This window comes from Vanessa tameamea, chromosome 6 (genome assembly GCF_037043105.1).
Source record: "Vanessa tameamea isolate UH-Manoa-2023 chromosome 6, ilVanTame1 primary haplotype, whole genome shotgun sequence".
In the NCBI taxonomy this organism is placed as follows: domain Eukaryota; kingdom Metazoa; phylum Arthropoda; class Insecta; order Lepidoptera; family Nymphalidae; genus Vanessa; species Vanessa tameamea.
This window is the reverse complement of record NC_087314.1, coordinates 3,721,016-3,748,101: the sequence shown is the minus strand read 5'-3', so window position 1 is coordinate 3,748,101 and position 27,086 is coordinate 3,721,016. Positions and strand designations below refer to the sequence as shown.

Below are 27,086 nucleotides of genomic sequence, written 5' to 3'. Positions count from 1 at the left end.
TTAATATGTAACTTAAAATGCTATATATGTATATACGTTATGTATACAAAACAATTATCTCTTTAAAATTTTAATAATTTTTATTAGTCGTGTTTGTGTATGTTGGAACATTTTTGCGCAGGCAGGTCAGCGTCAAGCGGTAAAAGTCTATCAAAATCTGTTCCTTGTTTCTGACATGACCTTGGAATGACACGAAGTGATATTAATTTAATTTAAACGTTAGACGCTTTAAAATTGCGTGTCGTAGGTTGCTTTTAAAATTCTTACAGTCTAAATTATTCTTAATAGCGTGCATGATCTTAAATAAATTAAAGGAGTTGAGCAAAATGAGCAAAATGAGAAAGAGAGAGAAAGAATGTTGCTTATTTTTCGTGTTTTCAAATATTACATATCTTGCCTAACAATAATTAGCACGTCTGTTACAACTCATCTGTTCTGACAAGACAAGAAAATAAGAAATACGATTCAGGATTATTTCGTACTCTTGAGAAAACGGTTTCTTTTATATTTAAGTATCATTAACAAAATAAGATGAATTGTTATATACTTTTATGTATTTTATTCGTTAATAAAATTCAACGTTTCTTTAATATCGAAGCGTTTGCGGCCAAAAATCTTCAACAAATTCCAAAAGATTTTCCTACAGCCTTGATGGATATAGCTGCTGGATTGCCAACGAAGAGCTTGACTGTTGTAAGAGGAAATACTACTGACATACGGTAATATATATATAGGTAATACATAGCAAGCAATATTCGGTATAGAGTAACTACTGTGTTTCTTGTCGGTTTTTGTTAGTTCTTGCTGATCAATGTTCCGAACCGGTGGTAAATTTAAATTGAATCTTGTAAAATAAGATTTTAATTAATTATTGTTAGAGCCTACTTAAATTGTATAAAGTATTAATTGATTTCGATTTTAAGGACTTAATAAAATAATTTTATTACAATTTGTTTAAAGTCACATGTGACTTATCCTTGCTAATATAAGAGTTAATTTAAATGTTGTATATAAAAAAAATTAAATCTCATGTCAAAAAACATTAATAAATAAGGCATATTACTCAATACAAGATTATATTGATGATAAATAAACTTTCTAGACAGGATATATATAAATGTATACTTTATTGACATACTAAATTAAAATGGCGGAAAAGAGGAAGTACTGTGTTTTTCAACGGTTTCTTTCGGCAAAATTCACTTTCCGAATCGAGCTTTAAATTTAATTCAATACTTTAACATGGCGTTTTAAAAGTGCCCTCATAAGCCCAATTAATTTTGATTTTTTGATATTTTTTTGACTTAAATTGTCTGGATATAGTAAACTTGTTAAAAAAAAAACATTTATTAATTTAAATCGAGTTTACAGAATTGAAGAAAACAGTTTAAAAAGTAATTAAACAAAAAGTTTATGTTTTTATTTATTTGGCCTAGTTTTTTCAAATGCATAAAGCCTTGAAATCAGTTATAATTATTCCACCCTATATACCAAAATTGAGTTAAACAGCTTAAACGATTTAGGACAAATTTATTATTAATTTTACAGTCATTAGTTATATGACTATATAATAATTTAAAACTTTAGTTTATTAAACTCTTCTCATAAATGTTTTTTAGATCTGAGGATATTTTTGAAATACTTTGTATTTTGAGTGATAATAACATACAAGTAATCAACTTGGATTTAAAGACAGCGGAGAGCAAGGATGGAGTAAGTTTAGCTGTTAGTAATATCATATCACTCCTCTCACCACCTCTCTCCACTCACAAGTCCTCTTTCTGACCGAATTTCGGCTACATCGGTGGTAGGGCTTTGTGCAAACCCGTCTGGGTCGGTACCACCCAATCATCAGATATTTTACCGCCAAGCAGCAATACTTGGTATTGTTGTGTTACGGTTTGAAGGGTAAGTGAGCCAGTGTAACTAATGGCACAAGGGATATAGCATCTTAGTTCCCAAGGTTGGTGGCGCATTGGCGAAGTAAGGGATGGTTAATAATTCTAATAGCGCCAAAGTCTATGGGCGGTGGTGACCATTTAACATCTGGTGGCCCTTTTGCCGGTCCGCCTACCTATTACATAAAAAAAAAACATGGGTCAATCTCAAAAACTAATTATGCAGAAATTATTACAGTGGAGCCGTTTGTGGAAACAGGTGTATTCTCAATTCGCTCACTTTCATAGCCCGATGGGACGGCGATTTGATAGGAGGGTAATCGAGCGTATGACCTTTACGTATTTTTCGAGGCACGGGAGTGTAAAACCACCATGATTGCGATTGAGATGCTCTGAACAGATAAACAACTAGCCGGTAAATTAATGACGAGTTGGACGTTATATAACTAACAATCAACATAAAATGTTTCATAATGTAAAGGAATGGCCAATTGTGTTTAGTAATAGTTAAGAGATATTACTTTAAAAAAAATTCATATAGTGTAATGTATGTGTGTGTGTGTAGTGTAATATAAAATCGGTCGAGTAGTTTTAAAGCAAATTGTGAAACTAAAAGCAGAATCATAAATAATTTGGAATAAGTTTTATACACATATCCTTATAAATGTATTCTTGTATTAATATTTATCGTTGTTTCGTGAACGATTTATTTTGATGTTAACTAATGTAAATATATTCAGTATTTCAGATACCTTAAAAAAGGCCTCGATACATCCGAGGAAAGGTCGAGTCTGATCCTTTGTGAACCTGAGGAATGTGAAGATATACTTTATGAGGTAAATTATTCAACAACTAAATATTTTTCACGTACCAATATGTCAGCATTTTATTATTTATTAAGTGTGTCGTTACAGATAACAATCAATAATTATATCCACCGTTCTATATTATATATATTCTTTTGGCCACGCGGTGAAGTTAGCAAACTGTTCCGTTCTGGTATCAAGGAGGCTATTCGAGTTGCTGTGATCACAAACCCGAGACCAAGTGTGTACGTATTTTAATTTGTTATCAATAATGATAGGAATTATAATTAAATACCTCATTATCATGCACTTGGTGGTAGGGCTTTGTGAGTACCTACTAATTATATATTTTACCGCCAAGCAGCAATTTAGTATTATTGTATTCCGGTTCAAAGGGTGAGCCAGTGTGACTACAGGCACAAGGGACATAATATCTTACTTCCCTAGGTTGGTGTCGCATTAGAGATGTAAGAATTGGTTAAATTTGGCGCCCATGTTTATGGTGGTGCTGCTGACCACTTACTTAATCTACGCTATAAAACAATTGTTAATGTATAATATTAATAATTTCATTTGAATGCAATTGAGTTTAATGTTTCTAGAATGTAACATATATTCCTCTTTGGCGCATGTCTCTGTCTATGTATCTATAACTTTGTACATACAACATTTATTATCTTTTTTCTAAACAGGTAATACGCCTCGAATAATTGTTTTTTTTTCATTAATATAAATATAATGGTAGCCAATTACGTCATAGTTACATAATGGATATTAGCAGGTACTGCATAGGTTTTAGATCGTCAATTACTAACTGAAAATTAATATTGGTAATTCTCAGGACTCAGCTATTTGGCCTTAACTCGTATCGAGAGTTTACAAACTAGCACAAGACTCACGTAACGTTAGAGTTCGTATCCTGTTGTCGTGAGCTTGAATTCCAAAAATAGCTTTAGGTATATAATAAATGATAAACACTGAAACAATTGCCAAAAGTAGCGAAAATCTGCATTCATAAATTTAATTGATAAATCTACATCCGTCCCTTTCTTTCGTTTACAATGATAACAAAAAGAAAAGAGACGTAAAATCATTTAGTATACGACCGATAAATCAATACAGTTAACCACATCGTAAATCAGTTCGGACGGTATACTAAATTATAATGAATCTATCATTAAGCTGTAATAATATTAACGAATTGCGAAATAATTGAGGTAATAACCCCAATACGGCAACGCATTTATCTAATACGTTTAATATTGCTCGTCTTTGCTTACGATATATCAGTCAAAAATGCCCCCGATGAAATAAATAATCTCGAGAAAAAAATATGCATTTACTCTGCGTCTGTTGTATAAACATATTACATATGTTTGATAATGTTTTCTAAGTGATGTTTTATAACATTTTGGTTAGTGTTTTTAAGTGATGTTTTATAATAAAATTTTGGTTAAAGCACGTACTCTGGATTCGTAGTGCGTTTGGTTTGTACTGGCTTACCTTTCTATCAAACATTAACTATCGAAGTTGGTATCACGGAAATTATTTAATTCTTTAAATTTATAAAAAATAGTTAAACCATCATCAATCAGCTGGTTGTTTTTAAAAATGGAATATACAATAAATTGAAAATCTATTTGAAAGCGCGCCGAAAAAATTTAAAATATAATAAAATTACAGTTTTTATTCCATCGCTTTTATTGAGTTATTAAAATCATATACTGAAAAAAAAAAAATTGTAAGCCAAAATATATATAATTTTCTAATATTACAACATTTTAAATTCTTTCCAAGTATGCACCGGCTTGATTATCGTACCATCTTGCCAGTATTTCAGAAATTACATTTTCTCCCAGTTCGGAAAGACCCAATACAAAGCTGCCGACTCTCACGTACATTGTAATTCGATTGAACGAAACGCCGATTGTGAATTGGCCAAAACATATTTTTTAGTGCTTCGCTTTCAGTATTTTCTTTGGAAAATGTATTTGTTTTGCGGTCGATTTTAGTTCTTCAAATAATATAGTTATCCCCTTATAAATTTATTACATTACTAAAAAAAACATTGTTAATACAAAAAGTTAAAAAAATCGTATTAAGAACCATTTAAAATATACCCACTTCGTTTATAACAGATTTCGATTATACTACAACCAGGCGACGCCAGACAAGCTTAACCACTTGACCCTCGTCAACTGGTGGTCAGGTCGCCTCTACAAATCCCCCGCCTTACCACCCGCTGATAAAGTCTATCAGGACTTCAAGGGCAGAATCTTTAATGTGCCCGTATTGCATGTAAGTTGTTTTCATTTCACACGTGAAATGTCGAAAATTGACTTATGGTTGTACGCCACTTTGATACGTATATGCTTTAAATGTTATCATAATTGAATAAAAGTCGCATATTCTGCGTTGAGTTTTGAGTATGTTATTATTGAATAGCTCTACTGGTACTTAATTAACTTTAGTCCGATTTAGTTTCGAAGATGAACTGTCAATGTTTCCTTAATTAACAATTATCACGGTCTTGGTTGGACTAAATGAAACAGACCATTTGATAAGCCCGCTTGTCTAATGATTTTATTTCGTAATTTTCGAATTTATAGTATCATTTTTTATTCCAAAACGTGATTTTAAATAATAAGAAGATCATAAACGATTATTATATTATTATTGAACGTATTGGTTTGGTCCTGAAAATTGTGAAAAATTTCTTTGATTTACAACCATAAATAAAAATCGATGAAAAGGAGGTGTCCAGTAAGAAAATGCTGTCTTATTCTTTCCAATGTCAAATTTCTGACGACAGAAAGAGATCTGTTTGTTTTTCTGTTCATTCGCTATACAATTCGATCTTCTATATTAGCAAGATCATTTAGTTACGTTTAATAATTAGATGTTTTTTTGTTTAGGCACCTCCTTGGCATTTTGTTATTTACAAGAACGACTCTACGGTCAATGTGACTGGTGGTCGAGACGACAAACTACTATCACTATTGTCGAAGAAATTAAACTTTAAGTAAGTAAAGTACATCATAAATACTTTCAATTATACTCTCACAATAGATCAGAAATAACAGATAATTTTGAACGTTCATGTCATTTCCACAAAACTGGTCTTGAAGTTCTTGTAACCTCTAAACACTACACACAAAACTAATTTGTTAGGCACGTTTAATGTAAAGCCACTAGGAAAACGATGGGGTAAAATATTTATCAATTATAGAGCGTAAAAATGTATGGGGAGATTTTTATGGGATCGAATATCTTTTGCAAGTTTTCAAGTTGGTTTATTTTTGAGTCAAATCACATTTCATTCCAAAAACAAGAACTTTACTATAAATTATGTTAGCTATGGATTGGATTTATGGTAACTAATAATTGCAAATCTCTTTCATGTAAATAAAAAAAACAACAACAAGATATTTAAAATAAATCCTAAATCTCCGAAGACTCAATCCAAATCCATTAGCCCACTCAAAGAAACAGACAAGTATTAAAAAAGATTTCTTTTATCTTATACTCGAAACAATGGTTGTGTATTTTTTGCGAGAAAATTAGTTACTTTTGAAGTAATCCATACTGAATATATATTAATACAATTTTTTTTTCAAACAGGTACCAATATTACGATCCTCCGGAAAGGAGTCAAGGATCAAGAATCGCCGGTAACGGAACGTTCAAAGGGACTCTTGGTCTGATTTGGAAACGTGTAAGTTTTATAATAAATCAAATATTCAGATAAGCATTAGGGTACATGTATATTTAACCTTATCAAATTGAAAATTATCATCATTCCGTTAGAATTGTAGGGAATAAGTTTGTTTTAACTATCTGCTTCAATTATCTTAATTTCATTCCATATATACATCAATACATTCTATTTAAATCGCAGAAGGAATAAAGATAAACAAACCTAAGATTTACGTATATAATTATACAACACTAAAGCGCTTAACTATTTATATCTACTTGAATTTTATTTCCTAAATTCTGATAACAGCTTCTTCAACGTTCAAAACTCCATTTTATCAACGAATAGCTCTCGACCAATGATGATTCGTCAGTTAGATGTCAAATATTGTTTATTTGGCTTTAGTCCTTTTGTGGTTGGAATAGACTATAGATTCTACGATAATTCTTTGTTTATCGATACATTTACAAATATTTTTGAAAATACTCGTATTTTATTGAAAATTAAAGAACAAAACATGGTAAAAATTGAAATAATCTTCTTTTAATTTAATGATTATTTACCAGAAAGCGGACTTCTTCATCGGTGACGTAACAATGACTTGGGAAAGATTACAAGCGGTTGAATTCTCATTTTTAACTCTCGCCGACTCAGGTGCCTTCTTAACTCATGCTCCAGATAAATTGAGTGAAACTTTAGCAATAATCAGGCCTTTTAGATGGGAGGTACATTACCATTACTTTTTTTTTTTTAAATAAGCCGTAGCAAGATGTACGTATGTATAAAGAGAGAATTTACCAATTTGCCATTGCGCTAAATTTACAACTATTGAATTGTTTGCAAAGTTCATACTTTTAGTCTGTAAGTTACAAAATAAAAATAATAAATTGATTTCGAAACTTAGAATGGGTAAAGTACTTTTATATTTAGACATATTCTTTATTCTATCAAATAGAGTGGGAATAAGGCCTCAAATACATATTTTCATGTAGATTAATGTAAAAAAATGCATTTATTTACATAAGAATTAAGCCTTAATGAATATGACCGCGTGGAATGGTGGCTAGAATGCTAACAGTGTTTCTCCGTTAAATTGCAACTCCGATCCTTTTGGTAAAATCAACCAGCTCTCCTGTCAGCAGTGGAGGAAATGTGACGAGATCACAGTAACAGCCTGTAAATTTCCCAATGCTGAAATTAGATACATGCAAGTTTCCTCGACGTTTTTCTTCACCGCAGATCACGAAGACGACGAAAGATCGAGAATACGAGATCAGTATTAATATACTCTACATTAGAAATATTATTAACATTGAATAACCTAAAGTTCACAATATGAATATTGTTCAAGGTGTGGCTACTAGTTGGCGCCACCCTACTTATGACGGGACCAGCTTTGTGGGTTGTGATCGCAGCTCCTACATTATGGCAACGTCGCAAGCGAAACCAACTGGGCCTCTTGAATAATTGCTGCTGGTTCACCACTTCATTATTCTTAAGACAATGTTCGTACCACACGTGGCTTATAAAGTAAAGACAAACATTTGAAGCATTATAAAGTAGCGACATAATAACCTTGCAAACAAACTGTTCAATAATTAATTTGCATAGTAGATGTACTAGAAGCTAGTGTTGACTTCTATTCGAATATTAAATCAGTATCCATAGTTGTAGTATGCATTCATAGTTTCCAAAAATACATATGTATATTCATGTGTGATAATACTAAACTGAAATATAAAATCCAATGACTATTTTTTTTATGAATTAATAATTATTTTTTGATCTAAAATTACGAAAATTCTAAAACTATGATAAGTTATATACTTACTAGAGAAGATGGACTCTGTCATTCTTAAGGTAGACTAGTCACCTGCGCAGGAGATATTAGAATTATCTATTCCGTCTCTCTTATAATTCAATGAGATGGCAAATCCAACTCAATCGGAAATCGTTTAACCAGTATTAATGCCAATTTGCTCATTTTGGTCTGCTACTGAAAATGTGTCTACAGAAGAACCCAATTAACTATAATGTGGGGTTAATTCGAAGCCCCAAAATTAGTTTGCCCCGAAACTTTATAAGCAAGAAACTAGATTGATATGAAAGTCCAGTAGAGGTTACTAAATAGTAACAATATGATATGAGAATAGCTATGAAAATGTTGGTAACCAGATTTGCTAGTATTGTATCCCAAAATGAAGTCTATTTTATTTGCAGCTTCCTCCAAAGAACCATCCAGAACACATAAGGCACGCCTAGTTTCTATTTTGATATCGCTCGGAGCCACCTATGTTATAGGAGACATGTACTCTGCAAACTTAACCAGTCTCCTAGCGAGACCAGCGAGAGAACAACCGATTGGCACGTTGCAAGCTTTAGAAGAGGCCATGAGATATAAGGGATATGAATTGGTCGTTGAGGGACATAGTTCTTCAATGGCAATCTTACAGGTTTCGTTTTTAAAAGTACTAAATGCCCAACAACCAATTATGCCATTGGGGCGCTAAAAAGCAAGACCTGATTAGATTTTTTGTTTGGCTTGTTAATTTTTTCGTATATATATTCATATACTTTGATTTTAGTTTGAGTCGGTCAATAACATCAAAATCGTTCCATTCGGAGGAAAATAAAAGAGAAGACCTAATTTCCTTCAATTGATTATACCATTTGCTTCTGACTTTGACAATAACCTACCAATTTATGTGAAAAAACTCTACATAACCCTAACTTTGTCTTGGCCAGAACGGGACAGGAGTATATGGTCGACTCGCTCGTCTCATGAGACGTCAACGCATTCAACGCGTACGAAGTGTCGAAGTAGGTGTCCGCTTGGTGTTAACAAAACGTCGGGTAGTGATACTGGGTGGGAGAGAAACTCTGTTCTACGATACTGAGAGATTCGGTATGTAATATAAAGTAAACAGATTTAACAAAATGACAATTAGTAAAATGTTACATAATAATCCTCTTAAAAAGATTTTAATGAAATGATTAATTGAAGCTATCGTAGTAATTTATAATATTATTTACGCACAAATCACTTCAAAATAATTTGATCAAATGATTAAAAAAATTAGTTATTCTGTAAGCATCATGATTATGTATTATTCGTGATTCATGATGCGAAGTTTCAGAGAAAGTACTTCATAAAAGAAATTCGCCTCGTATCGGCAACTATTTATATTATTCATTTTAAAATTCTCGGAATCGAACGATCGAATACGGATAGAAACTCGAATAAATGAATATAGTCGTAAAATTTTCCCGTTAAAATCTAAAAACATTATAATATTTGTAGGATTTTACTCGCGAAAAAATCACTAATTGGGTTGTTTTTTTAATCGAATACCTATGTCACTCGGTGTCGTTTGATTATAATTAGTAATGACATCAAACGACTTGCACATATTGTGATTTGACATTAAATGAGAATTGATGTTTATTTTCGATTTTATAAACGTTTACCAAATTTCTTAAATTATTCTCCTTTCTTCTAAATTTAGATTCAGATTCAGCTAGAGAACTAAATATGTATGTTTCTAGGTTGTTTGGTCATAATTCTGAATAATACCGATAGGAAACAAAACTGAAAAATTAAACGGTATATCCGTCTCGCACGCTGTAAGAGTAAATTGTGTGTCACTTATAAACGGTTTATGTTGTCATTATTTTGGAGTCTTTGAATAATAATTATGAAAAAATATAACTGTAAAAGTTTCTCTTATCCAAATATTTTAATAGAACCCAGGTATATTTTTAAATAAAATCAAATCAAATTAAACTATACTTTATTCAAGTGGGCTTTTACAAGCACTTTTGAATAGTCATTTAACAATATATTTTAAGTAAAGCTACCACCGATTCGGAATGTAATCTACATTACATTCTACAATTATAATCTACAAAGAAGAACCGGCAAGAAACTCCGTAGTTACTCTTTTTCAACTTTTGCATCAAAATCAACAGATTTTTACTAAACTTAATTAAAATGGGCGTGGGCGTACAGCTCAATTATTTTCGACGTTTGATGCTAACAACACCTTTTTCTTAATAAACCTCATTAATGTTGTTGAAGTTTTCAGCTTCATGAACATTAAGCTGCGTATCCACGGAAGGGAAATTGGCAACTTCTGTGTTATCAATAGGCGTTAGTGACAGAAGTTTCTGTAATTACGTATTTATTTAAATTGACAAAATAAAGTTTTGTAATTATTCGTGACTTTATGTAGCATTGAAACCAGTTGCAAACACAGAAATCGCTAAATATTTCGGTGGAAATGCATTATACTGAAAATTATTGTGGCAAAAGTTCCAACATGAAATAACTTCTTAAATTTCAGGTTCCCATAACTTTCATTTAAGTGAAAAATTATATACACGATATTCAGCAGTCGCTTTGCAAATCGGTTGCCCTTATTTGGAATCTTTTAACAACGTGTAAGTTCGAATTTTGAACAATATTGTTAGTATATTACTTGTATTTTTTAAATTAATTTAGAAATGCCGACGAACAAATGGGACAAAGGGATATGTGGTCAGTTTCATCCACTGCATTTTGGAAAATTAGCTTAGTAAATATTTTCAAAAGTATATAAGAATTTACTATGTAATTACTCATAATTATGTAATAAGTATATGATATGTTTTATGTAGGATAATGACTCTATTCGAAGCAGGTATATTAGCTAAGATGACAACAGACGAATATAAAAATCTCCCCGAACATTCTAGAAGATCTGAACCGGTTACCGAGAGCGATAAAAAGGAGACCAGTGATGCAATGGAAAATACTCAAACACCACAAGTAAATGTTTTTATTTATAATATCAATATCATCATCATGATATCAAGTCTCGTGAACAAGACATTCGTAGATAATGTCGAAATATCGAGCTCCACCAAATAAAAATAAAAAACATGGTAAATATCCCGTTTTTTAATACTGTTAGTAATAAAAATAAACATGTTAATATAAAATATTATATCATCAAATAAATTTATTTGTAAAACTCTTATAATCTCACTATTATTTTTTATTGCTTTGATACACTGTTTCATACGCCTAAACGTTATACATGCTAGCTACCATTCTAGTTTAGAAGAAAGGATGCACGTAGTGCCATTTTTATATACGTATGCCCAAATTTGCAAATTTTTATTAAACACATTACGATGTGTTTTGCGTGCTTGTAATTGTTAAATGAGTCGCCGTGCTTCGTCGCAGGGGTAAATTAAATATCATGTGTTGCCCTAGCTTTTAGGTACTAACACGCGACCTATAAGGAAACTTGTGACACATGCTGTTAGCACTTACGTATAACATACGTCTAAGTAATTGTCTCGTGGCAAAGTAATAAGTCGATTTTATTTGATATTTTTAGGTTATAATTTATTTAATTTATGAATTACCGAACACCCGTACGGAATCGAGGTGGACAGTTAATGTAAAATAAATAAGGTTAAAAGAAAAAACAAAAGTGAAAAGGTACAACACGTCTAACTTTAGGGGTTCTGCTTACGAAGATTGAGTGCAATCGACTAGGCATTTTTGTTCCTTTTTCAGTTTGAGTGTTACTATTTGTTTTATGTTTTCAATTTTCAATTTATTCGTGTATTATCAAGAATAACTTTAATTATTATTATTAACATTCGTTTAAAAAAGGTTATTGTTATTTTAGTATCTAGAACTTGTTTTCAAATGTTAATGCATAGTCCTTTTCTCATGTGTATAAATCTTATTAATTTATGTAAAAACAATAAATAAATGAAAATAATACACAAAGTCAATGATGTAAGTCTTAAGTTTACGAATATAATTTTTTTATTCCAGACGCAAACAGAGTCCACGATTGGCCTAGAACCAGTTTCGCTTAGAATGCTTCGTGGAGCCTTTTGCCTTCTCAGCATTGGTTACTTTTTAGCAGGTTAATATCTGTAAAATGAAAATGTTATACTTATTTTTATAATATAAACTCACACATCCACGAACGTACACATTATCATGCACACACAATCACAAACATGCAATAACTCACGCACACGTAAACACAGGTTACGTATATAGGTGTTTTCATGTGTGCGTGTGTGTTATTATTATTACTTTTGTTATACAAATGAATAAAAATATGTAAACGTATAAACAATTGAAGTGCTGAAATATTATATTACACGGATTAACTTGTTATGTTAAACTTGCACGTTCGATCTTAAACTCTTTTACCCTATATTGGTCTTAATTATTTACCGTTTAAATTAAATTGAATAGATACGTTTTCCATACACGCATTGTTAAAAATTAAATTAATATTTTGAAAGATAAATAATATTCAAAAGCATTTACTTTAAATAAAATTATCAGTTTTCGCATATTGTTTGAACATTTACTTAGTATATTTGTGTAATTTATTTTAATAACGAAGATAAATTATTCATGGATTATATAACACAATTTACGTTAACGACACTTTATGTTAACGAAAATTAAATTTCGAACTTTCGTCGAATAGATATAGACTTTATGCGTATTAAAAGGATTTTATTAATATGATATATTAGTTGCCAAAGAAAATACTAGACGAAATACACGATTTTATTTATTGACTAAATGTTTCATTAAGAACTCTAATTCTTTTGATGAATCTGTGTGTTTTGCTGTTGGTCCTAATGGCCTTTACGGCGTCACCGGGCGTTAAGAACTCTACGACTGTTGATACATTCTTGTCGGCAGTACTATCCCGCGTCTTGTCTGTTACCGTACCTGATACGATCATGGTATAAGACGGTGTAATGGGCAGCCTCCTTTAACATACGCTAATAGTTTTAGTTTAAATACTTAGAAAGAAAAATAATATAGCATAATAAAAATACTATTATAAATTTTAACTTAAATAACATTCTTTTTGATTTCAAAAGATTTAAAATTGATTAGTATATTTGAATAAAATCGACAACAATTATTCTTTTGGGAAAGAAAAGTTTCAAAATAATTTGATTGATACAGCAGCTTGGGTTATGAGCACGCTAATTTATTAATTTCAACATTATCACCTTGCTACTTACTGTGTTGCGGTTTCATGTATGATTGAACCAGTAATACAGGCTAAAGGGACACGATAACATAGTCTCCATTGTTACAGGTGACAAATAACAATATTTAATAAATAATTTACATCGTTGATTATGGAATAGCAGGCACAATTATCTTATATACTGAATAATTTAACTATAAAATAATCTTATGCGGGATCCACATTCGTGTCTGTTCACGCGTTTCACGAATATTTGCGTCATTTTTTCAAATAGATTATGTGACTAGCATCATCGTAAATACATCCACGGCTGCAGTGTAGAACCAGTATCGACGAGGTTTTTTAATACTGATTTTATTTTAGTCAGTTAATCCTCCAAACGTCACGGATAGAAAAAGTTAATAATTCACCGAATATGGAAAAAAAACTCGATGTGAAATTACATTGTGATTTCAGCAAGAGTCTGCAGTCCGCTTTAGATTATTGGGAGATCATTAAACCGCGGAATTTCATGGCATTACTGTCGTTAGCCAGATAATTATCAACTTTTAAGGAATAGAATTTTTTTCATTAATGTATTCGTTAATAAATATATATCCTATTTTTTAAACATTAATTGTATAGATATCATTCCGTTGTTAAGGTTTATTGAAATATAAAAGCTTTTTATTCTTAATTTGTTCATAGATTAAAAATTAAATTGTAAATATATAATTTTGTTATAATTGTTATACATATATTCATAGATTCCGTGATGTTTGTCAAAATATAAATAATAAAATTTGAAACTAAAGCATTTCAATTTATGTCATTTGCAGCAGTCGTTCTGGTAACAGAAATACAAGTTCATCGTAAGAAGGAGAAAATAAAAACAGTGGAGCCATTTCAGACTGCATCAACGAAACGGAAGTCAGCGAGAGTTCGTGTTAAACAACGTTTCGAAAGGATTTTTAGGAACATATACGTATTTCTTGATAAGGCTTTAAGACACGATGCTAGAGAATATCAAGCCTGATGAATTCAAGGGATTCTCGTGTGTTATATATATTATATATATAAATAGAACAATATTATGTTGAAAAAACACTCGGGCCTTGGAGTAGTAGTATAAAAAGCTTCATTAAAAGTATAACACCTCGCCTTATTGCCTCCATTTTTATGAACAAAACCAAAAATATTAATAATGTATTATCACTAATAGTTGTGTAAAAAGCGATTTGTTGATTGATTGAGCGTTAACAGTAGAATATTTGAATTGTATACAATAATAAAAATTACTTAAATGATAGAAACGCATATCAGCGTTATGTCACAAGTCGATGTGTTATTATCATACGCATATCTAAATATACATCAGTTATATAACAAATGTGAAGTAATCATGTTTATGTTTTTTTGGAATACAAACATAATATCAAATATGTTTGCATTCAATGAAAGACATTTATCAAAATAATAATTTATAAATCATTTAGCCATAACGTTATGTAAGTACTTTCATTCATGGGTATTCTAGGGCGTATACGTTACGGTATAAGAAAATTTATAATTGTTTGTAAACAAATTAAAATATCCTTTGTAAGCAAATTAAACATAAGTGGACCAAATTGGTAACCCTTTGGTACGCTTGATGTAACCGCAGCAAATGCTTAGTCATAATCTTCATTAGTTACTAGCTATCCTTAATTATAATACAGATATGGAAGAGATGTTTTTTGTTTTTTTTTTCAAACCTAACATACATATAAAAAAAACTGGGCAAGTGCGATTCGGACTCGCGCACTGAGGGTTTCGTACTACCAGACAGATATATAAACAGATCCCGATAAGAACAAATTACCGATTTTCGGATACTTGTGCTAAAAGATACTGCTTTTCTACAAATTTTATGATTCCTATAGGTTTTGATTTCCTTCGCGAATAGAGGTTAAATCTTTTCATATGTCCAAGGGACCCCGAACCTTAGTATTTGGTAATAATTTCAACTTTACTTCTACGCGTTCTTGGAAAGGAGGGTATGACGGGCAAACAGACAGACAGACGAACAGGCAGTTAGTGATCTTATAAGGTACGGAACCCTAAAAAGTGCTGATACTCCTTCATATCGTATTAAAATATGTTATTAGAAATCTTTCATTCTTCGATATTTTAGTTACTTCTTACGTTATTCCTAATATAGTATACCCTCATCACATACAAAGTCATATTCATTCTTGTTTTAGCCTTTTTTTATGGCGTACGAGGATATAATCCAACGGATAACTGGTCACCACCACTCTGTTAGAAATATTAACCGTTCCTTATATCGCCAATGCGCCACCAAACTTGGGAACTTAGATGTTATGTCCCTTATGCCTGTAGTTACACTGACTCACTCACCCTTCAAACCAGAACACAACAATACTGAGTACTGTTGTTCGGCGGTAGAATATCTGCTGGATGGGTGGTACCTACCCAGACGGGCTTGCACAAAGTCCTACCGCCAAGTACATAAGTCCTTAGTACTCTTTTTTATTTGGTATTCATCACTTACGCACAGTCTTTCATCTTCATTGTATCCAATTTCCATTAAGCTCTGTTCTTATAACTCCTTGTTTATCCACACAAAATAAATTGCAATGTAAGTAAGCCGTACATGATCACGGAATCAAAATCAACGTAATTATTACGTTTCGATAAATCTTCGTGTATTGCTTATAAAGCATAATATAGTTCGGGCTAATTATGATAATCACAAATTTCAGCACAAGCATTAATTTTAGTATATATTCATGACATATCACAATTAGTGTTATCGCGTGGTCCCGGGGCTAATATTAAAGCTTGTTATTAGGATTTTGAAATGTAACATCTAATTTATGAATTCCCTAGCATTGAAATAGCTGAATGTATATAAATTAATAAAGTTAATGTTGTATAAAATATCGTTATGCATCATTATTCACGACGTGCGTGACTTATGTTGATAGAAGGCGTTTCGGTAAATGGTTTAAGTGATCAGCTTTACTTACAGAGAGTAGATCTGTAAGAAGCCATAATTTTATAGTTAATGCGCTTATCACCATACGATCTAAGATGTGAACCATCATCATCGTCTAAGATGTCAAACTAGAATACTACAGTTTGCACTTTTGCACTTTATTTTTTTATTTTTTATTATTTTAAATCTTTTTTAAGAGAGTCGAGAACAAATGGAAAAGGTGAGCAAATGATGGACTATTGAAGCTAAATTCTAATTCTCACTTGGCAGCAATGCAATGTAGTGTTGATCCTATCCACCGGATAGAATATACATATGGCTGATTTTGATCACGGTACATGCTCGTTCTTTAAGATTGATTATTCGCTGAGTTCGATATAAATCTATACTATTTATTATATATGCGCAAATAACTCTGTCTGTTTGGTTGTTGCTCTTTCACATTCAAACCGCTGAACGACCAGCTGATTAAATGTAGTATGAAGCAGACTTTAACTCCGAGGAAGGAGATATAGTACTTTTTATGCCCAACACCTGACAATTAACTCTAAAAACGCAAGCGACGCCCCAGGCGACAACTAGTTATAAATAAAATTATGCACATGAAAATCCAGTGGTACTTAACCGGATTGAATTTGCGATCTCTTTTATGACCCACGAATTTAAATTCATAGTGTTTATATTTTACTTATTTCTAACTACCTCCATCGAATATTTAATAATATCTTCAAATTTAACCGTCGATTTTAATTGATATTAAATGACTTAAGAAATGTGCTAAGTTTATTTTAATGCGGATTTAACAAATACCTACTACACGGTTTTGTTATTTCTGCTATAGCTTCATTATTTTATTATTGTTATTATATTTTATTTATTGGAGGAATTTTACAGGAAAAGCATAAGTTTTGGGAAATGTTGACGTAATGGGTCATATTTATGGTCGGTGATTTAAATCTGTACCATTCACTTTAAACACAACGTTTGACAATTTTTTGCCATGTCAACGGTACAATTTTTAAAATGAAATAATTGTTCCTGTTATAATAACAAAATATTTGAAAAGTACAGTAAAATCTGATAATTTATATAAATTATAGTACTGTTCTTTCATTATAAAGTTTAAAAAAGGAACTTCGAATGTTTTCGTTATTTTAGTGAATATATAAATTTAATAAAACGTGCGATGCGTGGAAGTTTCATCTCAATTAGTGAATTTTTAAATCATTCGTAAATGAATTGATTCATGGTTGAATGATGCAATATTTACCATGAGTTGTTTTATTAATCTCAGTTTGCAATTTTTACTAACTACACACGCAATGTTAAATTAAAAGTGATAATTATAACAGTCGACATTTTTGTACTTCTATAGCGTTTAGAATTACGTGATACTTTTAAATAACATTTTCAAAAATAAACTGTAATATATTCTGACCGAGGTTACGAGGTCAAATCGACGAACTGCGTTTATTACGATTACTCGAGCGTGTTATTTTCAAATCTATACCATTTACCATATAAAATACTCTAAAAAAATTCATCCTCTTCGCTTTGGAGGTTCAATTCGATTCTCTAATTGGGTTCAAATAAATCCACGAACAAATGTTACAAAATACAATTATTTAGATTTTCATTTAAATGAAAACTGCAATTAATAATAAACTATTAAGTTAATTATCTAAAACTACAGGATGTATTCCTAGCACTCTTGTCTTGACCGATTTCCATTTCAACGCTCAACTTCATTTACGATAGCCGCTCTTAAAGCAGCTCGCCAACTGTGCATGTGAAGTTATGGTATCAACGGCTTTCTGATCTTCCGAACTCCAAAAAACCCCCAGCACCAGTACTGCAGATATACGTATAGCATTTTATTAAATTATCCCGCGATTTAAACCAAGGGCCACGAGATCTGTAACCGCTAGATCAACGAGTCAACACATTCAAAATAATAATATACCTTATTCAAGTAATTTCTCAGAGCTACGTTTGATTCATGATTTTCAATTGAAGCGAATTTTGCCGAGAAGAAGCTCAAACCTGTAAGAAACTCGGTAGTTATAGAAACGAATACCTTGCCCCGTGCCTTTGCGGAGTCGAAAACTTTGTGTTTCAAGTTTATGTTTACTTCTCATGTTTATACAATGTTTGTCACTGTTTCTATCAAAATAATCAATATATTTGTGTACATGCCTACACTACAAAATCGTTGTAAATATATTGTAATGATTTTTTGTAATATGTGCGTTGCTAAGCTTTACTTAGTGGTCCCTACCACTTTCATCAAAAATTCTACCGCCAAACAGCAGTACCCAGTAATGTTGTGTTCCGGTTTGAAGTGTGAGTGAGCCAGTGTGAATACAGGCACAAGGGACATAAAATAACATCTTAGTTCTCAATGTTGGTGGCGCCAAGGAATGGATAATATTTCTTACAGCACCATTGTCTATGGGCTGTGGTGACACCTACCTTCGGCGGCCCATTTGCTGGTCCACTTAAATATATATAATATATAGTAATCATTCCACTGGAGCTTCGACTCTAAAGTAATTCTTAAAATACTATTAATGACGTAATAGGAGCCAGAGGAATATAGTGGTAAAGAATTCTCGCTCATTTTAATAATTAAGTTGTAAAGTACTATGCAACAGGCTCAATAAATGTGACAAGTTAATCAAATCCTCATTAAGAATACAACCAGACGAATGGAAGTTTGATTAACCGACTTCGTTTGGGGCGTCGATAAAATAAATGTCCTACTATGTAGGGCTTATAAGACTATACTGTTTTAGTGACATACGGTACTTGAATTCAGAGAACATCATTGTGTTGAAAAAATATATTATATTATATTTTAACGCAGGATTGTGGACACAATAATAAAGTAATTTTTCGACGTCCATATTTACATTACAGTCCCAGAAAGTGATAAGTGTTCAATTGGCGTCTCCGTCTTACGTCGATATTAGCACGATAGTTTATCGATAGAGACTCGTAGGGTTCTTTTATTTATTAAATAACATACATATATAATGAGAAAGACAATATAAAAAATGTTTTGATGGAATAGGTTAGTTAAGCATTTACTCATTATATAACTACTTGCAAAGAGTTAGAGTTATGTTATAAATCTCTTTTGTTTAGTGACTAACTTATTAGTAACTTATTCGTTTACAAATCTTGAGGCCCTGGGTTGAAATTCTAGTTTTAATAGGGGGACAATCAGATCAAGAAAACATCTTCCAACAAAAACCTTCTTTGTACCTACGAAAGGACGTATGTCGTTAGTTCTGAAATAGAAAAAAATCAGTTAATTTCTTTTTATTTATTTGAATAACAATGCTTATATTAATTAAGATTTCCATTAAATATTTTAAAAATTCGAGCAAATTTCTGTTCGTGTGTGTCGTTGAAGGAAGCGAATTGACCTCATTGAATTAGAAAGACGTCGAGAACTGACTAATGTAGTTAATCTGCGATGGGTCTTACGTAATCGAGCCACGTCACGCTCGAAAATTCACTCTATTCAGCTTAATTATATCTGTTTCCAAACATTCAAATAGTCCACAGTGTGGCACAGATCTAATATAAAGGGAATTATATAAAATCTTGTTACGCACCCTTTTTGTTTCGTATTGAATGTCGTTGTAAGTTAGAATTTTTCCTTAAGATTATTTTCCGTTTAACAAAAAATTTGATTAAAATAAAGTTAGATTTGCTCACTCTCAATTGAACTCATTAAGCTCGGTTGAGATCTACGTATTATATCTAAAGGAGTTCGGTAGCTCATTTTAAGAATATAATTTGGTTACAAAAAATGACTAGGACTTTAAATAAATACTTATTGAGTACAAAAAAATCTAACCAATCAAATATTTGCTACATCAATATTTAGTATTTCTGTTTCTGATACGTGCTCTGTCAGTAGCTATTTATTCTCGATTGGTTAAATTAAACGAAGTGGGCTCGCTGTAATCGTAAACATTACAATTGGCAGTTACTTGACTAGTTTGGCATTCCATATTCAAATCCAAATTATGTTGCTTGCAAAATCTGACGAATAATAAAATCGAAGGTAGAACTATAAATTACTGGGCAAATTTATCACATAACTTAGCCTCTTGCAAAGGCAAGCCGCGAGACACCGTTATATATAAGAAATAACGTACAAAATATTGGTTTAAACATTTTAACCATAAGAGTTTAATTTAATTTAAATTAAAGTGACATAATTCATATCAAAAGTCCGTAATCTGAATGTTACCTAACTATATTATTATTACAGGCGCTGTTTCTTTACCTACGGCTACAAATGATGCTGTCATGAATTTCTTACGATCAATAGTCTTGTTTAATATTTTTATATGATCGTAAAGTACAATAATACCTATAAAGAATATCTTAATTAAAATAAATCCTTCTTACGGGCGTCCAAATTTTTTTGTTTGTCAAGCAATTCAGGCATTATGTATCGTTCGGCAACAGTATCTGGTAACATTATTTTTAAATATACACACACTTACAACTCGAACCGAGCTAAAAATAAACAGCTTCAAAACTCAGGTATATTTGACTCGATTAAAACAGATATGAAAATATGACTATTTTTTTAAATTTTGCTTTTAAAAAATCCTGCTTCATATGCAGATTGCTGGCTTTGTTTATGTTCCGCGCAGGAACAACGGTGAATCCAACAAATTCTCACTCAAAGGACCTCGCATCATAACACGTGGTTGCGACAACTGCACAAAGCCTTTTGTTTTGTTATTCTAAATTTAAAAATCGCTGCACTCAACGATACATTGAATGTTATGTGAATTATTAAGGAATACAAAAAAAAAAGTATAATATATTTTATGAATTTATTAAATTAATGTCTTATGGTTGATATATATATGTTGACATAGTTTATATCGTCAATGCCCCACCGACAATGGGAACTGAGATGTTATTTCCCCTGTGCTTGTAGTTGCACTGGCTCACTCACCCTTTGAAACGGAACACAATAATACTAAGTATGCTACTTGGCGGTAAAATATATGATGGGTGGGTGATACCTACACAGGCGTTTACTGTTATATAAAGTTAAAGAGTTTGTTTATAAGTTCATCACGCTAATAAAAAAAATGAGTTAAATAGCCCATTTGTTTAGAAAGGGACTATATAACATCGCGTTACGACACACTGGGCGGAGCTGTAACGTTTAACGTGGGTGTACCGCGCAGAGCAACTATTAGTTAAATAAGTGTAGGGCTCCTTAATTTCATTTAAAAAAAATCGTTTGGTGCTTCAGAAGACGAATCAAAAGGAATCTTGCCAGGAATTCGTTTTGATTGTAACATAATTGTACGAGTATAATTACATTGTACAATTTGCATATTGTTCATTCGCATTCAAGTTTTTGATATAAAACCATCAGTTTACAAAGGTAGCGCGAGAGTTATGTGTTATAATTTAATTGTCTAAAAAAAATTTCACCAGACAACGCACATATGTCCCACATAGTAAATATTATGAACGTGCTTATAATTATATGCATTATTTTACGATAGAGTATAGATATACTATATCGAATATTACGCAATGACACGAATGAAAATTATCTCATAGATAGATTATGTGTCTGAAAATAAAACGTAGGTTATTTTTTATCACGAATATCGCTTCTCACATGTAAATGAAACGTACAAGTACATGTGCTATTGATTAACCGTTAACAATCTATCGACAGTTTAAAGTCACGCGTGGTAGATTATAATTTAACGATATTTACAATTTCACGTTAATATATACACATGTCACGAAACATAAGTGAGAAATTATTAAACACAAAAATTACAAATCGCAAAAGAACCTTACTAGTAGCTTACAGCTTAACAATATAAAATGTTTCTGTTTGTAAGTTATTACAGCACAAATATTCGTGGAAACGTAAGCGAGGAAACAAAAACGTCACCAACAATAAAGCCAGCGCCGTCGTGTTTTTCCGCTTAAAACAAAATTGTTCCGGTTTTCGCTTCGCTCGCTTTGGGCGAAATTCAAAACGGAGTTGATTTATAATTTTGATTAACGGCTTTACCTTGTGAACTACTCTAGTATTTTAGAGGTTACCTGTTTATCCTCCTACGTCGATAAAGTTGATTATGTAGTTAATATTTTTATATATCGTATTTTTGATGTTGGCGTATCATACTCGTACTAAAAATGTACTAAAATGAGTATGGCATATGACATGAAATTCATGCTTATCTTTCCAATAGTTTAAATTTAAAGCGATTGAAACTTAAATAATAAATATTATATAAAAATACTTCTCCGAAAGGACATTGACGGTACAAAATAGTCTTCTCATTTTTTTATATACAAGTAAATTATGAGTTTAGATAGATTAATTTATGATACATGTTGATGCCCAGTGGTTAGAATACGTAAATCTTGACCGAAGATTGCAGGTTCGAAGTCGGACAAGAATCTCTATATTTTCAAATGATAAATGTATCTGATGCTGGAAAACATTGTGTGGAAACCAATCTGTGTTGGATAGAAATCTGTCGCCATTTTGCATTGAAGCACCGTGGAATCTTCTAACTTCCAGGAGGAACTTTGGAGCTTACTTTGTGGACAAAGAGAGAGAATGCTTCAGCCCTGAAGTGAATATTTTAAAGGCTATTAATATAATTATATTTCTTTAATAAAATTATAGGTTTATATATACTCGATAAAACAAGGCGCGCGTATTTTTCATTTGTTTTATTAAAATATTGAAATATATTTCGAAAATGGATAGCAGCATTAATAGCTTGTAACTATCCCTCTGGGATATTGCCTCCTCTACTTCGAGAAGAACGTTTCGAGTCAATTCCACGACGCTGCTCCAATGCCGGTTGGTGGATATACATTAAGCACGTGGAAATTCTGTGATGCTTGCTTGAACCTGCAATCATTGGTTAAGATGCACGCGCACTAAACATTCAGCCATTTTGTCTCTTTTAAGGAAAGGACGCTATAAATAATAATTAATTATATTTACAGTAAATGCTTACAAGTAATATGTCGTTTACTTCAGTAAAGTAGGATATTATCTGTTGTACGATTGTACTTGTTATATTTAGCCTTATAAACTGAATGTAGCAGAGATCTTGTGTATGTGTGTGTAGATAATCTTTGCGATGTATACGTGTGGTATAATATGATTATTTATTTTGAGAAAAGAAGGATTGTGAGTGAATGAATGCGGTCTTGTTTTGTCGCCGGCATCGTGTAGACTATTTCGTCTTTAACTTTTTGCAAAAAAACAGTCTGAGACCAACTTGGACTGGTTGTATTTATGTATGATTTTTAAAGTTCTTCGCGTGGTCAAAATCCTCCTTTTAAGGACAAGGAACACAAATACTATGTAAATATATTTGTAAGAGTTTAATCAGCACATGCAAGTCTTTTCACGATGTTTTTGTTCAGGCAAGAACTTAATGAATCATAAACACAAATTAAGTACGCGAAAGCTTAGTAGGTGGACGGTTTTAATATATAGACTTATCTCAAATGTTCACAGACATTGTTCAATATATATATAAAGACCATACAAAGATAATATGTAATAACAATAATAAAAGGTTTATATTTGTCGTTTATTCGAATTTTACGTTCTATACATATTCTATGTATATGTATTTGAAAAATATATGTTAGTTCGTTATTCTATCCGTAATTCTATATATATAGGGATTATGATGGAATGACAGGAAATGTAAAGAATTATTTGTTGACAAATATTTTTTCATTTATTCGATTCATTCAGCCAAGGTTCCGTTTATAAATTCTTATAATTATTTATATTATTGTCATCATAGTTATTATTAATAAAATAATTATTATACTAATCGCCATGCATAAGTTATATTTAAAGTACAATTGCTTATCCTTGAGATAAGTTTACTAATATTCTATTTTCTCCTCCAACTAATCGTAATACTTAGCTAGGAGTGGTCACGACTTACGCTTGCGGGACCCTTATCAGTGTTTGGCCTACATCAAAAAAAGGAAATACGGTAACAGTCGAAGGTGTCTGAATTAAACCGGGAAATTTCACATTAATAGACGAATAAATTTGAGTTATTTAAACTTGTTATTAATTGATTTGGAAGGGTGATGAGTAAGATCAAAGAGGGAGGGAGGGGAAGAGATGGTTGATGGTTGAACGATCAGATGACGAATAATAGAGGAGAATGAAAAGACATGCTACACCGACCCCAAATAGATTGGGACACGGGCAGGAAAAGGAGATTAATTTAATTGAATCATTTTAAAATAATATTTATTGAGCTGATATGACCTAACAGATAGAACACGTAGATCTCAATCAAAGATCGCGTGTCCAAATATTGACAAATACTGTTCTATAATTTCAACTTAGAACATCGAACTAAGATAAACAAACGCTTAGATTTAGATAATCCATGCGATTTGCTAACAGATCTGTTATATTATGCATTACTAAGAGTGCTAGGTTAATATATATTTGTTTATAGTATAATGCTATTCCACTTAACTCCGGCGACATTCAAAACCTATTTTTTTCCACGTTACTATAATCAATATGATAGATTGTTCAAATCCTCGACCGATGATATCATATCAATTCAATTTTGAAGTTGTATATGTGTATTATTTCATCTGTAGTCGAAATAGATTATATTATTTATGAATGTGAAATCTCGTTGATCGATTGTCACCTTTTGAATTATGTATTGTCATATAATGTTATGTTTTTGCGAAGAGATAAATCAATATTATTATAATTTTCTTACTATCAGTTAATGTAATTGGTATTTTAAAAATCATTCGTGTTCTAGTTCGAGGAAACAACGTAAAAGCTGGATGTGCAGGATGACATTCTGAGACAGATGTAAATTGTATATTTATATCAAACCACTTCAAACAATAAAAAAATTGAAATAAACTTCAAACATTCTCCGCAACAGTAAAATATGTTCCCACTCAGCTGTGGAACTATTAAAGCCTATTGGTAGCGTTTTAAAAATGCATAAGCGGAAAACAGAATAATATAAATATTACAACATATTTACCACAGTGCCAATGCATAAGGCCAATATTTACTACAGTGCCATGTAAATAAAAAATGCGTCAATTCATTCTTAATATTCTTAATATTTATAGTGCTTATATTCAATGTTGATCGTTTGCAAGCGACACAGCTAGATTTTCGATCATTCAAGATACTATATCGAGTGTTCAAACTGCTTTAATGATCGCAGTACTTCGGTAGAGGATGACACTCAAAAACTAGCACAGTCAAACAGGTACATGTTTTCAAGTGTATCTGAGATTTCTATTTAAAAGCAAGTATTGTGAGGTGCAGTGTTATTCTGTTAGAAGTCACCTTGTATCTCACTCGTGAATTATTTAAATTGATAAACAGTGATAAGTTATTTCGATCTGTGTATGTTGTAATTATATAGTTAAATTGGCATATCACATTATCAAGATCATGTCCATACATAATAGCTCTGCTGGTCGAAATAGTTAATGGAGTTATATTATTTGATATATTTTATATATTTCGATAATTTTAACCTAATTAATTACCAATATTTATTTTGATTTCTAGCCACGAGTAAAATTATTTATTTCAGGAATGTCATCTCGAAATATAATTTAAGTATAGAATATTCTAACTTTCTTAGGCAATACACCATTGCCTACGCACTTGTCTAAACTATTGCCTACGCCATTGCCTACGCCAGTGTCTACGCGAAAGTCTACGCCATTTCTCATAGTGCAGCACTTACGTTACAATATTCATTTACGTTAAAATATACGAAATTCTAAATTAATCTAATTATTATGTAGATTAAGCGGTCATTATTGTATTAAGTAGCGTTAAAACAGATTTCATTCATTAGCGATTTGTGTGATGTTCGAATACAATGGTCGTCACTCGATGTCTTAATTAAATCGTTAAAATTTATTATTCCTTTGTCTTCACTGAATCCTAAAATGTATCTTAATTATTCATTATTAAATATTCTGCCGTGCCGTAAACGTAGCTACGGATTTATTCCAGCTGATGTTTAACATATAGAACAGTTTTTGTTTGATAGCCATTAATTTCATGGCTGAAAATATACCATATGTTCACTCGAGGTATTAATTAACACGATGTTATAAAAACGTTTCGTATGATGTCACAGGCAGACATTTCCAAGATTTATTTAAAAAAAATTTAAACGCTATAGCGTTTAAATTTTTTTTATATTATAATATATATTTAACTTATTTGTTTTACTATATTAAGTCATCGCGTTAAAAGTGAAATGAAATGTTGCTACTACTAAATCGAATTATAGATCATTTCACAATGTAGTTTATAAAGAACCAAATACTAACACTTTTTATATAATATTTTTTAAATATTGTATAGGCTCTTCATTAGTAGTCTGGTAACGTATGTTGTTTTTCTAATATTTTTTCATTTAAATTTGAATTTATCTATCATTTTGTATTTGCTGGTGTTCGATACCTAACATTAGTCTATATTTAAGATGATTGTCTCCCAAAAATGTAATTAATATTTCTTCGCTATGAATACTTCTTCGAAACTATCATCGTTCTATAATCAATTTATGATTTTATTTTTAATTTAATAAACAG

At 31.3% G+C, this 27,086-nt stretch overlaps 1 protein-coding gene across 1 annotated transcript; it reads left to right on the top strand.

The window, feature by feature from the left end:
* Positions 1–531: 531 nt before the first annotated feature.
* On the top strand, positions 532–14,467 carry Ir40a (Ionotropic receptor 40a). The gene is made up of 15 exons (XM_026630210.2): positions 532–719; positions 1,620–1,713; positions 2,639–2,734; positions 2,813–2,949; positions 4,843–5,002; positions 5,620–5,726; positions 6,326–6,419; positions 6,968–7,126; positions 7,753–7,906; positions 8,622–8,854; positions 9,147–9,306; positions 10,745–10,841; positions 11,058–11,208; positions 12,235–12,328; positions 14,251–14,467. Exons 1-15 carry the CDS (start codon positions 532–534, stop codon positions 14,445–14,447), a joined length of 2,121 nt encoding a protein of 706 aa, XP_026485995.2. The 3' UTR covers positions 14,448–14,467.
* The last annotated feature ends 12,619 nt before the right edge of the window (positions 14,468–27,086 follow it).

Coding starts and splice junctions, on each gene's coding strand:
- Ir40a (XM_026630210.2), top strand. CDS start 532: ATGAATTGTTATATACTTTTATGTATTTTATTCGTTAATAAAATTCAA. Junction 8,855..9,146: donor CTTCAATGGCAATCTTACAG/GTTTCGTTTTTA, acceptor TGTCTTGGCCAG/AACGGGACAGGAGTATATGG. Junction 12,329..14,250: donor CATTGGTTACTTTTTAGCAG/GTTAATATCTGT, acceptor TGTCATTTGCAG/CAGTCGTTCTGGTAACAGAA.